Below are 13,997 nucleotides of genomic sequence, written 5' to 3'. Positions count from 1 at the left end.
CCCATATCTAACGAGCAACATCGTCGTTGGAGACAGAAGCAGCCAGAGGTGAACCGCATGCAATACAATGCAGTACGATTGCAATACGATGCAAAACAGAGCACTGCTTATGTTGCACATACAATACAAACACAGCGCGATGCTTTCACAACTAATATATATCAATACATCCATAGACAAACCGTGCCTAACATATATAAAATAAAATACAATTATTGCAGATGTAAGTGTTACGTATTTATATTGTGTATGTGCCGTTCTTGTTTGTTTGTATTTAGCGTACCATTCCCTGAAATTGATTTTATCGAGTTTAATTTTTGTGTTTTACTTTAAGCAGTTTTTTGTTTGTGAGATGTGCGTTTTAAAATAAAACGAAACAATTTTTTTCTCATTTCGACTTGTTGCTTGCATTTGATCAGTCGCACGGAGGTAACGAGCAGGCAGGCAGGCAACAAATATAGTACTCAAGACCGCTGGCAATTTCAACGTTCGGCATTTGACTGATACGAACGACTTTGCAAACTAAAATGAATTCCATAAATACAATGATACCCACCTAACTACACAATAAAATTCATGCTCACTTTTCTGAATCAGAAATCAATAAAGAACGAACTTATTTTATTTTATTGACTGACAGCTTGGTAATATTGAAATTTCATGACAATTTTTTCCTAATAATTATTTTAAAACAATATTCCTGAAACTTTAAATGTTAAAAACTTTTTAGCAAATAATTCTTTCAACACTGCAAACGTGCACCGACACAAATTAACAGGAGTGTTTCCCACAAAGATCCACTGATCTCCAATCAAGGCAAACACGTGAAAAACATCACATTTCAAATCAGCGGGCAACTCCCATGTCAAACACACATTCGCCGATACGTTATCTTCCGATATTTCATCATTATCGGTGATAATCGATGACAATTTTTGTTTATTTAGCGTTTTCATTTCTTGTAAGTAACCAGTTGAGTTGTCATCATTGACAGACATCAATAACTCGAATGAATTATTAGATAGGGCGAATGTGTAAGTTGTACCATTTACATCTTCTGAAACTCTTACCGATACAATTTCTTGGTAAATCTCTTGTAAAGAACTTTTTGTATCATCAGATGATACCTTAGGATTAAAAAAAGTGTTTCATTTTAGTAGCTACTTTCAATAGCGCATCAAACTATGATATAAACTATGTTATTCATTGCCATTTTATGGGATCTTTTGAGATACGAGGAAAAACTTTTAAATATTACTCAAACTGAAGAAAAAGTTTCAAACCTTAAGATAGCCAAGCAGTAATTTCGTCTCCATCTTCTCACTCACAGGCTTTACTGATAGAATAACTTCTTTTAAAATTTTCGCAGACACACTTTTCCAATTTAATCTACTAAAATTAAATCAAAAAATAAATAAATTATCTTTACCAGAAGTTAAAACCCTATAAGTTTTTGAATGAAATAATAAATAAAAACGTGTATTCGGCGCTAAGTAACATACCAAGTAACCCAAACATCATGGTGAAGTGCAGTGGATGCGTTGTGCTCTGCTGATGGTTTACTACAGCTCAATGTGTCAGGTGCATGAATTGAATAGAAGTATTGCTGGTTGAGGTTTTGAGGTGAATTAATTTCTAGATTATCCACAGCAAAACTTTCAATGAATCCAAGTTGGACTTCAGCCTGTCCAACATTACTCAATGGTTTGTATATTAATTCTACGTATAAATCCTCTACGCCTTTTAAAGAACAATCACAATTGAATAACCTGAAATTTTAGGGAAAAAAAATTTTTTTAAATGCCAAAACATAACACAAAAACATTTCAAAAATGTTAAAAATTCAACAAAAACTAAAATAAGAAAAGACTACTTGATGTAAGATACACCAAGACAGTTGACGGCCAGGCAACTTCCACCACAAAAAGCGTTTTCATAACAGGAAGTCAGGTTACCCGATTCCAATAGGGGCTGCAATCCTTGCAAAGACAAGTTGGCCCAACTATCTGTGCTTACACACTGATCATGAAATTTTTTTATATTTAATAATGGTTTAGCTGATTGCTAAGTTGACTGCTGATGAATGAACGAATGAATGAATGAATGAATAAATGAATGAATAAATAAATAAATTAATTAATTAACAAATTAACTAACTAATGAACGAATATGTGAATAATTGTTTGATTGACAAATTAGTTGACCAATTGATCGATTGAGAACAATGATCAAAATAAACTGGAAAAACTTTAATCAAATGATAATAACCAAAAAATCAATAATCTAAATTAAAATTAGTCCATTTAATCCACCTGGCCCTTCCAAAAATACCCCTTAGCACCACAGCCCCAGCAAAATGTGGTCACGAGAGGGAGCTGAGTTACTGACCTCACATACGATGATGATGTAAAATTATTCAACAAGTCCCAAAATCTGACAAATACAATAAAATAATAATAATAAAATAACAATAATAATATAAATAATTATAACAATAACAAGTCTTACTTAGTTTCATTTTGAAAAAAATCCTTTCCCAATTCAACATCTCGCCCGATGGCCTCAAACGTCCAAGACGGAGCAAATATGGCGCTAGATAGATTCCGGGACTTAATTTTTTCCATAGACTAATTTATAAAATACATAAACAAATAAATAATGATATCTAATTTTAATAACCTATTTTAAACTAAACCAACAAGAAAACGCACCAAATATCAGTAATGGTATTACATAGAAAGGTATAGCAAATTTGAATCTAAATATAATAATTTATATAAATATAATATAACAATTAATTCGCTCGTATAACATTTGCGTATATTATGCAGTCATAATTAACCTTGCAGACGTCAAATTTGCCAACACAGCCTCTGGCAAATACGTCAATCCCAATGAAGACATTGTCAGGTCTGTTCAATAGGGAAGCTCTCTTCATTGTTTCATTTAAATTCTCCTCTGTCCACGTGTAGTTTAAGAATATACCATCACATCTATTGAAAAACTGTCTGCAAATCAAGAAAAAACAATCAGTCATTGTGTGCATAAGAAATATGACTTGAAAAATAAAATTAGAATATATGGGTGAATAATTCGTAGGAGTATTTAACTCTTTTTTGATTAAATACAACAATAATTTTAGATTAATTTGATGATAAATACACATATATTGTAAATATTTCAACCACCAACACATTATTATCATTAAGTTCATTTTGCCAGAGTAAATTCCCATCAATAGTGACACTGTCATACCATACAACCAACGAATTTGCATGAACTTTGTGTAGTCTTTCAGTTAATATTTCAACAAAATTCAACATTCTTTCAATAAACTCAATCTGCCATTTTAAAAAATTATTTAATAAAAACAATATTAAAATAGGTGTAAGTCTAATGTTAATAAAATGTTAAACTAGAGCTTCTACATCTAGCTTATTTTCTATATTCAAGAGCCAGCCATCAAAGTTATAGTACAGAGTTATATCAACTAATTTTTTAACAAATTTCTCCATCACGTCATCATTCTTTAAGAATTGGGAACACAACTGCACACCATCATCCCACTCTGTTATTAAGGTTCCTTATTAGAAAAATAGAATTAGATTTTAAATATTTTAAAATCAGTTTTTGAGTGTTGTAAATCATATCAAATTATTAATAAACAAATAATCCAGGGTTAATTAACAACAGAACAATATAAAATGTTTTTACTAAACTAATGATACAAAAATCATAAATTTTTATTCATTGTTTATTGAAAGATTAACCTAAAATAGGTACCCCATGCTTATGACTAGCATCTATCCAACAAGCTGGAGGAATTGTGACAAAATTGTGACTGAAATAAACAAAAATGTCGACTTGCCACCATCGCCAGAATCTGTAACCTTCCATCTTCCATCCCAACAAACATTTTTCATCATCCAGATAGCCCCCTTTTAAATCATGACACACTAATGTCCTTGGCTGGTGTTTGTGGATTTTAAATTTCTCTTCATCCTTGTAAATATTAAAATTATTAAACAATTAAATTTAAAATAGATATAATATAGTATAAAATATAATATAGAATCCTGATTAATATGCAAGTATCAAAAATCAAAATATTAGACTATCTTTCATTTTTTTATTAAATTAATAATAATAATTAATAAAACTTGAAGATTACAAAAAATAATTTAATTAATTTAATTTAATCATTTAATTTAATAATACTGAATGAATTGAATATGAATACTTACAAGTTTAACATGAGATTTTCTGAAATAATCATTTCCTGAATCAGCAGACCATTGCAAAACTTCATTTACCGACAAAATAGGACTCGAATTAATAAAATAATTCATAAATTTGAATTAGAATTAGCGTAACTTAGTTCAAAACATGATTTTTTTCAATCAGATCCATTAAAATTATTGCATAAATCAACTTTTAATCGTTGCTTTCGATTTACACGCAAAATGGTCCCACGGTAAAAAAAAAGCTGGGAATATTTATTTTTTGCTGTAGTGAAAATAAGGAGAACTCATTTTTGACTTTTTTGTTGAATTAAAATTTAATAAAACATTATCTTTTTTGTTAATTTATTTTATATTTATATCTGAAATTAAATTAATTATATCAAATCCTACTTACTTAACTTAGTTGTTAAGAATCTCTAAAGTTATTCTTCAAATAAGTCTGCTAGGAAGAACTAAAATTAAAAAAAAGTCATATGTGTTAGTGCTAGTAGCTAGTCAAATACATTATTTATAAAAATAAAAACAATCAAAAAACTCTTTGTTCCTTTATTTATTTATAATTCATTTTATTCCATATAATTTATAGTACTCTAGTATTCAAATATTGTATTTATTTGTTGCATTGCCATATTTTTGAGCAAAAATAAATAACTTCATTTTAGTAAGTAAACTAAAATTTAGTTTTAGTCAGTTAGCAGCAGAATTAATTAAATTAAATTAATAGAATACATTACATTACTATTATTCAAATACTGAAACGATGGTTGGTTGTTTTTTGGTTATTTTTTTATTTTTACTAAATTCAATTACTTACATGTTTTCTCTTGATTTTAGTTTAGTTAGTTAGCCTATCTAAGTAGCAGAAAATATTTATATTTACTACTTACTATGTGAGTATTTGTCGACAAAAAATGAAATCTTATGTGAAATAAAATTTAAAAGCTATTTTTAAATTATATAATTGAAATTTATTTTTCAAAATTTAATTTAAATTGTTATTTTCAGTCAGAAGAGGGAGAACTAAGAGAAAAATTTCTAAATGATTATCAAGGTTGAATATATTTATTACTTTTGCTATCTTGCTAACATTTCAAAAATAAAATTTCACAATATTTATTAGTTAATTATTAATATTTATTTAGATTTAGTTAATTACCAATATTGCCTTCATATTTTTCCAGATAACATAGAAAAGTTAGTTTATGAAGAGATAGATATAGAGAGGATTAAAACAGATGACCACCTCCTGAATGCCTACCTAGAACATAACAAGTTTGATATTGAAAAGGCAGTTGCCTTCTTACATACTTCGCTAGAATGGCGAAAGTCATTCAATGTCAAAGGTAGTTTATTCCACGCTATTGTTTTTTATAGTTTGAGAAATGATCAATTGTTTGATTATAATAGTTTCAGTTTTCAATCAGGAGCAAAACGTTATTGATAAACTAAAAAATATTGATAAACCAAAGAGTACAAATTAATTTTTATTCAAATTAATTGTTTTCAGAGTTGAGTGCTTCATCATTCCCACAATCCTTGCACGAGTCGAATGTAATTTTCTTCTACAGCAGAGACAAAACAGGCCACAAAATATGTAACTAAACTTCTCAGATACATTTTATTCCATGACCTTAAAAATATTTCAAATACAATAATTTAACCTTCAACAGTGCATCTGCAAAGTGTAAAAATGAAAAAGGACTCGGCCTATTCTGACATGGTGAAGAGATTTCTGGTATGGCAAATAGAGCAAGAGTTTAGAGCAAATATGGGCAAACGAATTGTCGTCTTGCTGGATATGTGTGGCGCTGGGCTGGCAAACGTTGTCAGTTTGTGTTTTTTTTGTGGGTTTTATTAATTTATTTATTTATTCACCAAACTGACCAGAGGATCTAACAGACCACTTATTCAGCCAGTAAAAAAAATGCTTTCTATGAATATTTCTCTCTATTATTAGTTATTTTTTTCATAATTATTTTATGAGGTTTTTCAATTGTTGTAGGGTATTTTTAATTAAAAATTTTCGTTAATTCCATATCAAATGATGGAGCAATTGCTTACTTTATAAGAATTATATGTTAGTTATATATATATATATATAAATTCTTCTTCGCACAGTAAAACACACTTTACATTCAACAGGATATTAATTTTATAAAGTTTCTCATCAGTTGCTTTGCTGCCAACTATCCATACATGCTAGGTTATTCAATTAGCATTTAATTAATTAATCTATTAATTAAACAATCATTCTATTAACTAAATAATTGATTAACCAGTTAATTTTTTATATCATACTTAATTGGTTTATTATTGTTTTATTAACAGAATATCTCCTCATCGTTGACCTACCCTGGATTCTCAGTGGTGAAAATTTATTTTTAAAATTTAATTTTTAAAATCCTGCAAAACTATGGCCGGATGTGCCGACAATAGCAATGTGGTCATATTCAGTGTGGTTAATTAGTTATAGTGTAGTTTAGTTAGTTAGTCATATTCAGTGCAGTAGTTTATTATTACAGTTTATCAAAGATTTGGTAACAATTGTTACTATTTCTCATGTATGAGTGACGTATTTTATGGAATTTTACAATTTAAAAATTTGTTGATTTGGATCATTTCTGAGAAAATATTCAATTTTCAAAGTGAAATGGAAGATATAAGAAGTGAAAAAAAAACCCTAAACTAAAATAACAACACTCTTGTGACTGTTATAATTTTCTATTGATTGATTGATTGATTGATTGATTGATTGATTGATTGATTGATTGATTGATTGATTAGCTGTCTGGCAGTTGGTTAAGAAATGGCTGACAGCTGAACAGCAGAAGTTTGTTTTAGTCGTCAAGCAACATGAACTGCCCAAGTACATCGATAAAGAATCATTATTCATTCATTTGGGAGGAACGGTTGGTTTCGTTTTTTTATGTTCTACATCTTTAAAAGTAATTGATTTAATAACTAATCGAATTTTGAAATAAATTTTTTGAACCGTTTAACAATTTCGATTCAAATCTTTGTATTTCATATCGTGAATTATTTTTTATTTAGAAAGAAATGCCTAAGGTGGCGATGACGAACGAAGTGTTTGACGACATCAAACCCATTAATGGCGATATTCTTGATGGTAACGCTGCCTCTACTACTACTACTACTGCTGCTGCCACTACTGCTGCTAAGCGAACTATTAGCTTTGCTGTAAGTGGCAATTATACTTGCTCGTCCTATGATTTACCCGTATGAATGTTTTGTTCATATCTCAAATTAAAAGTCACACGGTAAATCTGCGTGGTTGCAATAGTACTGAGATTAAAAATTTAGGGGTTTAAGAGTTTTAAATGCAGTAGTCTACAAAACGTAAATGAACAAAAAACTTAGCTTCTCATATCCAGTGTCATTTTAGATTCACTCATCTTTTTTAATAATTTCAATCTGATTGTTAAAGTGGCGAAACGTTTTTTTTGGAAAGCTTGTAGGGGACTAAATATTTTTATCGTTAAGTTATGAACATTTTAAACTTTATCTATGTTTAAATTTAATCTATTATCACTACTACTTCTTTTCCCTTAAACTTCTTCCTTTAATATAAGAAGTATCGTAGTTAGTTAGTGTTGAGATAATAAAATTATTCTACACGACTTAGATTGTATATTTTATAAATCGACAACCAAGTTGTCAAACATAGTTAATCAAACATTCTTAGCAGACCACCAAACCAGCAGCTGAATCACAAACGGTTAAGAAAGATAGAATGCACCCATCCATGTCGGAAAACAACATTCTTGCAGTTGGAAGTCAAACTAATTTAGAGGTTTTTTTCTTATCACTTCATTCGATTTTCCAATTTGTTCAAGTATATTAAGAACTTGAAAAATCTCATTGCATTTAAAACAGTAGACCAGCGTCTCGTGACGCCATTAATTGAAAGTTTACTAACATTCAAGTTTTATTATTTCAAGATTTTTATCAGTAGATGCTATTAGATGAATGCATAAATTAAAAAGACTTAGTTTAAATAACCTTGCGCCATCTATTTTATTTTACTGAGTATCATTTTGTTCATCTAAATTTAACTTAAATGAATCTGCAGAGCAATGTGAAAAGCACTGTTAAATCAGTGGTTGTTAGGTTAGCTTATTTTATTATATTCAATTTAAATGCGTTGATATTTAAACTGCTTTATTGAAAGTGGAACTGTACAATATTGCAGTCCAGAAGATTATCTGATATATAACAGAGCCAGTGATTCTGATGATGCAAGTGCCTTGATAACTTTGCAAAACAAATCTCCAACTCCTGTCGCATTCAAAGTACTCGTCATTCTGCTTTTTTTTCATTATTACTTATAAGATTTAAAACAAAATGAACTCATAAATAGTGTTTGCTGAAAAAATCACCTTGTTTGTTATGCATAGCTTGAGTTTTTGTCTATTGAGAATTTTTCTGTAAAAGAAATATGGTTAAGCTGAATTTTAGTTGCTTTTCTGCAGATAAAATCAACTAATCCAGATGCATATAGAGTTAAACCAGTTTCTGGGATTGTGAGTCCTATGTCGAATGCAGAAATTGTTGTGACCCTCCTGGCAGGTTAAACAAATACATAATGAGAACGTGAATTATAACAGACTCGTACATTTTCTGTAAACATCATTTGAAACAGGCAAGCAAATGAATACATCGAATGACAGATTTCAGTTGGTTTTAGTGATGGTTCGGGACAAGTCATCCATTGATAATCTCTCGACATTCTGGAAAAACATTCCAACCAATCCAGATGATTTTGCAGATCATCGGTTTGTATTGTTTTAGATAACTCATTCATACATAACAAAGTGAAAGTGGTCTATCATTTAAAATTTGTTTTTTCAGTTATTCTTGTAAAATTCTAGAAAAAACAAGTCAAAGGAAAACATTCCCTACAGATGCTTGTGATAAAACGGTTAGAATACACAATTTAAAAAAAATGTTGGTGTTTATGATAAAACTGAATTCATTTTTTATCAGATTACTAATGAGGAGATAATGAACAGACTGAACTTCTTCCAAAATTCCATATACATTATCATCATTCTTCTTTTTGCGATTATTTTGAAACTGTTTTCAATGGCAAATTTAGCATAACACAAGTTTTAAAATCAAAACTTTTTTGCGTCAGATTTATTTAAAAAGCAATACTGCAGCCATATTTAATATTTTTGTGATTTTTGTCTTGGTGGTTTTGGAATTCAGAACTATACACTATTTTTATAAAATCATTTGAAGCATTTAACACAATTTTCAGTGCTTTAATTTTATTAGATTCAGACAATGTTTGATATCATAAATACATTCAGATGATTCACTGCCCTTGCACAACTTCGATCAAAATCACAATTACATGAACGATATTAGATTAATAAACATCCTCAATCGTGTTGTCATGTATGTTAAATTGTTAATTTTGTATGTTATACTCTGAAGACAACAACTTATTTAAGAGCGTTTTGTCTCCTCAAATAACTAATTCTTTACACTTTCGGAAAAGTCTCCAACTTCAACTGGCAGTTGGGGATACAAATAAAAGTGCTCGAAGTTACGCGTCGGGTGCAGTGGCCACCTAACAAATGCATGATCAAACCTTTTACTTGTCATCATTAGCTAATAAAAGTAATAAAATAACTGACGGTAATGGTAATCTAGATACTAGTGAGTGAAGAAAAGTGCGATGGAAAGTTTCATTTTGTTCGTAAATTAAAACAGTTTTGGAGATTGAGATCACTCTACGAATAACAATTTGAATTTAATAAAAAATTTTGAGAATTTAACGGTATAATATAATATTATAATTTATAACACGCCAGAAACTGGCCTCCGGTCGAATCACGAAGTAAATAACGATTCAAAAGCAAGCTCGACAACGACAAAGAACTAACAGCACATGGGAAAAATGAATGCTAACCAAGAACAAATTTTGATAGAGCGATGATTATAATGACAATGTAAGGCTTGCATGTACATTCGGGCAGATGCTATAGTTATTTAAACCAATATTCTTGTTGGATATTAGTAGAATTTATGTTCCTTTTTGTAAATTTTTTTTTTAAATTATCAAGATACATTTAGTCAGAAATGAATCCTCCTATCTTAGTATGAACTGTTCAAAAACGGTGATCTTGTTAATGGTGTTAACATGGTTTGAATCAAGTAAAAAAAATAGACCGAAAATGTATTTACATTAATTTCAATCATAAAAATGTATATAAACAAAAACAATGTCACTGCACGTAAACATTACACTCCTTATGTTATGATGTTGTACATTAAATCGTGATCCTTTCAGCTTACAACTTTTAAAACTTGAACAACTTATCCGCTTGGCTATGCGTTGTTGGAAAAAATCTGAAGTTTCCAGCATTTTTTCTTTCACACACTTCACTTTGAAACGTCAGTTGAGCCTAGCAAATGGAGTGTCGATAATTTTAGGCCTGATTATTGGCAGTGGTATTTACATAACACCTCAAAAAATGCTGGAACACGTTAAATCTCCAGGTCTCAGTTTAATTTATTGGGGTTTCGGTGGTCTGTACACCTTCATTGCAGCCTACTGTTTGACTGAGGTGGCAATTAAATATCCAGTTTCTGGTGAGAAATATGCTTACATGAACATTCTCTACGGCCCTTACTATGCATTCTTTTACATATGGCAGTATCTATTCCTAGCGCGACCAGGAAGCAATGCCTTGAAAGCCATCATTCTCGGTAGATATCTGCTGAAGCCGTTGTTTTTAAATTGCGATGTGCCTAACTTGGCCGTTATGTTAATATCGTCTGTTTTTGCTTGTAAGATTATCTTTAGTTTATTTTCATGATTTTTTATTTTTTATTAAAAATGTTAATTTCAGTTGCTATATCATTTTTAAACTGCATAAGTGTACAACTGTCTGCAAAATTCCAGGGCGTTCTCACCTTCATATCGGTTTTTAGTCTGGTTCTTTTATCATCGATTGGCGTCTATAAGCTAGCTAAAGGTTGGTCTTGGTTGTTAGATTGTCGTTTAAACAACCGTAAATTAAGAAAGTGAAATAATTTTGCAGGTGAGGTAGAAAATTTACAAAATCTATTTGAGGGTTCATCAACCCACCCTGGCCATCTTATTCTCGGGTTCTACTCAACCGTTTTTTCCTTTTACGGATGGTTTAAACAATGTTTTATTTCTAAAATCGTTAAAGTATAAACATTTCACAAATTACCATTATCTATTAAACAGGTCGGCTCTGAATTTTCTTATTGAAGAACTCAAAAATCCTCTGAAGTACATTTTTATTTGCTGATTTGATTTAGTTGAGGCGTTAAAAATTTAAACTATTCATTCTATTTTTTTAATAAGAAATTTGCCAAGAGCCATCGTCATTAGTGTTTTGTTCGTAAGTTTTTTCTTCGTCATGGTGAATTTGACATTTTTTTTGGTGTTAGGCAGAGAGGGGGTGATGCAATCTGAAGCCGTTGCCATAGTATAATTAATTATATATTTTTATAATATTTTAAATAAAATAACATTGAAATGTATTATACTAATCTTACGAAGAGTACAGCAATTGAAGTTTTCGGAGATCTTGGATGGATAATTTCAATTATGATTGCTATAACATCCTTTTCTGGATTCAGTTCAGGAATTATGGTTGGATCGAGGTACTTTTTGAAATAAAAATACAATCCGGATTAAAATTATATGCATAGATTTACTTAACATACTTGCCAGATTAACAATGGCTGGTGCGAGGAATGGCCACCTTCCAAGAATTCTTTCTTATATAAGCATAGAGTTTAGAACACCCATAATTGCCTTAATATTTCAGGTTCGTTATTTTCTAATTGCTCACTGATTGCTTATTGATTGCTTATTGATTTTTTTAAATTTATTTTTTGACAAACTCGGTCGTCTGTTTAGTGCCTGTTGTCGTTGATGTACGTGTGGGTTCTGGACGTTTCGGCAATTATACAGAACGTCATGTTTGCTAATTTCGTTGTCGACTTCCTAGTCGAAATCGCTTACATCAAAGTGAGGTTAAAAGAAAAAGTGGATAAACCAAAATTTCAAGTTAGTAGAAAAAAAATTAACGATTTCCAGGTTGGAGTAGACGGTTTTGCCTCCCAAATGTAACATTTATCAGTGGAATTTCATCTTATCTTATCAAACAGGCTCCATTCTTAATGCACGTAATGTACAGTTTCTTGCTCTTCATATTAACAGCCATACCATTGGTCACCCAGCCATCTTCATCGGCTGTTGGGGTCCTAATCATATTTTTATCGTCTGCATTCATCTACTACCTTCTCATTCGCGAGAATTCTGTCGGGGAGGCCATCAGTCTGAAAACAAGTAAAGAAATGTGGATTAATCCTTTTTTTATTAAACTGGAAAGAATTAAAAATTTATGAAAATATTCACTAAAAATATATCTTAACATTAAATTTTAATAAAATGTGATAACAAATGAGCATCATTAACATTTCTCATCATAACTCTAGGAGGTGCCAGTTGCTTCATTCAGAAACTTTTTTATTGCGCTCCTGAGAAACTTGCCTCTACAACTGATTAGGAGATAGAACAGTTTCTGTTTTGCAATTTTTTTAATTGTATAATGCTACGTGAAACAATTTAAAATGTAACAATAAGTTTGTAATAATATCTAACCTAGGTAATTTTTTATTTCAATTTTTTAGCTTTGTTTAGCAATTCTTAACACTTTTGATATGATGTTCCTTATAATCGTTTGAAATGTTTTATGATAATTCAATTTTTTTATTCTTCGCAATTAATTTTGTGGAGGCTTTTTCGTGTTTGTCAGTTTAATTAATTTTTCAGTGTTACACGTGGATTATAAGATGCCCCCCATCTATCGACTCTTTTTCTCTTGGTGTTTGTACTGTGTATTTGATATTTGATCAATGCTTCTAAATTTTTAAAATACAAAACTAATGCGTTTCAAGCGAATTTGGGTAAATAACATCGAAAATTTTACGTGCAATAAATCAAAAATAGTCATCATACAAGTGCAGCCAAGTGTAAGTTGCCAAAATCGCATTCATGCGAGAGAGATAGGTGTTAAATTTCTTATTACGTAGATCGCTTAATTAATTGATACAATATTGAAAGACATTAATAGACAAGAAATAAACTTTGCAACGTTCTCGACTTGGTTATTATCAACCGGATCAACAGAAAAGGAAAAGTGAAGTTACATACAAAGCAAAAAACATTTGGTCCAAAGAAAATAAATGTATACTATAAATCATAATGTTTTAATATAAAACATAAAACTTAACACCTTCTCATTTTATTTAAAACATTAGATGACCTTAACCTAAATGTTCTGAAGACCCATCGCACACATCAGATTCTTTAGTCTTGGTCCTACCATTGGTTTTGTCAGAGCATCAGCAACTTGAAGTTCTGTCGCAACTCGTTCAACTGAAACTTCTTCTTCTGCAACTTTTTCTCTGACAAAGAAATGTCTAATGTGGATGTGCTTTGTTCTTCTGTGAAGTTCTGGATTGTGTGCTAACCGAATTGCTGCTTCATTGTCGACAAAAATTTCTGGTTTTTTCTTTAGATCTACGATGTCGTTCAACAATCGTTTGAGCCATATCACTTCACGAGCTGCTTCACTTGCGGCAACGATTTCTGCTTCAGTAGTTGAAATCGCAACTGAGGGCTGACGTTGGCTAAACCAACTGATCACGCTTCCTCCAAACATACAGATTACACCTGAT

The 13,997-nt window shown here is 30.4% G+C and overlaps 4 protein-coding genes across 4 annotated transcripts; 3 read left to right on the top strand and 1 right to left on the bottom strand.

The window, feature by feature from the left end:
* Nucleotides 1-2,504: 2,504 nt before the first annotated feature.
* On the bottom strand, nucleotides 2,505-3,969 carry HELRODRAFT_84071 (hypothetical protein; the record flags this gene model as incomplete). The annotated part of the gene is made up of 5 exons (XM_009023995.1): nucleotides 2,505-2,627; nucleotides 2,843-3,004; nucleotides 3,189-3,335; nucleotides 3,429-3,583; nucleotides 3,771-3,969. Coding segments are annotated over 5 exons (786 nt in total), but the record flags the coding sequence as incomplete, so codon positions are not given.
* A 1,488-nt stretch (nucleotides 3,970-5,457) lies between these two features.
* HELRODRAFT_84160 (hypothetical protein) lies at nucleotides 5,458-7,225 on the top strand (the record flags this gene model as incomplete). The annotated part of the gene is made up of 6 exons (XM_009024007.1): nucleotides 5,458-5,587; nucleotides 5,752-5,838; nucleotides 5,915-6,069; nucleotides 6,387-6,447; nucleotides 6,573-6,611; nucleotides 7,029-7,225. Coding segments are annotated over 6 exons (669 nt in total), but the record flags the coding sequence as incomplete, so codon positions are not given.
* Nucleotides 7,226-7,301: 76 nt separating this feature from the next.
* HELRODRAFT_176820 (hypothetical protein) lies at nucleotides 7,302-9,844 on the top strand (the record flags this gene model as incomplete). Its single annotated transcript, XM_009024150.1, has 7 exons — nucleotides 7,302-7,442; nucleotides 7,951-8,055; nucleotides 8,335-8,372; nucleotides 8,455-8,554; nucleotides 8,735-8,831; nucleotides 8,905-9,037; nucleotides 9,769-9,844. 7 exons carry the CDS (start codon nucleotides 7,302-7,304, stop codon nucleotides 9,842-9,844), a joined length of 690 nt encoding a protein of 229 aa, XP_009022398.1.
* Nucleotides 9,845-10,603: 759 nt separating this feature from the next.
* HELRODRAFT_84043 (hypothetical protein) lies at nucleotides 10,604-12,384 on the top strand (the record flags this gene model as incomplete). The annotated part of the gene is made up of 8 exons (XM_009023990.1): nucleotides 10,604-11,063; nucleotides 11,126-11,251; nucleotides 11,318-11,417; nucleotides 11,491-11,535; nucleotides 11,611-11,734; nucleotides 11,809-11,912; nucleotides 11,983-12,079; nucleotides 12,172-12,384. The coding sequence occupies 8 exons, from the start codon at nucleotides 10,604-10,606 to the stop codon at nucleotides 12,382-12,384; spliced, it is 1,269 nt and encodes a 422-aa protein (XP_009022238.1).
* Between the last annotated feature and the right edge of the window lie 1,613 nt (nucleotides 12,385-13,997).

This window comes from Helobdella robusta (assembly GCF_000326865.2).
Source record: "Helobdella robusta unplaced genomic scaffold HELROscaffold_39, whole genome shotgun sequence".
NCBI classification, from domain to species: domain Eukaryota; kingdom Metazoa; phylum Annelida; class Clitellata; order Rhynchobdellida; family Glossiphoniidae; genus Helobdella; species Helobdella robusta.
Note: the sequence above shows the minus strand (reverse complement) of the source record. Positions and strands in the feature narration are given on the sequence as shown.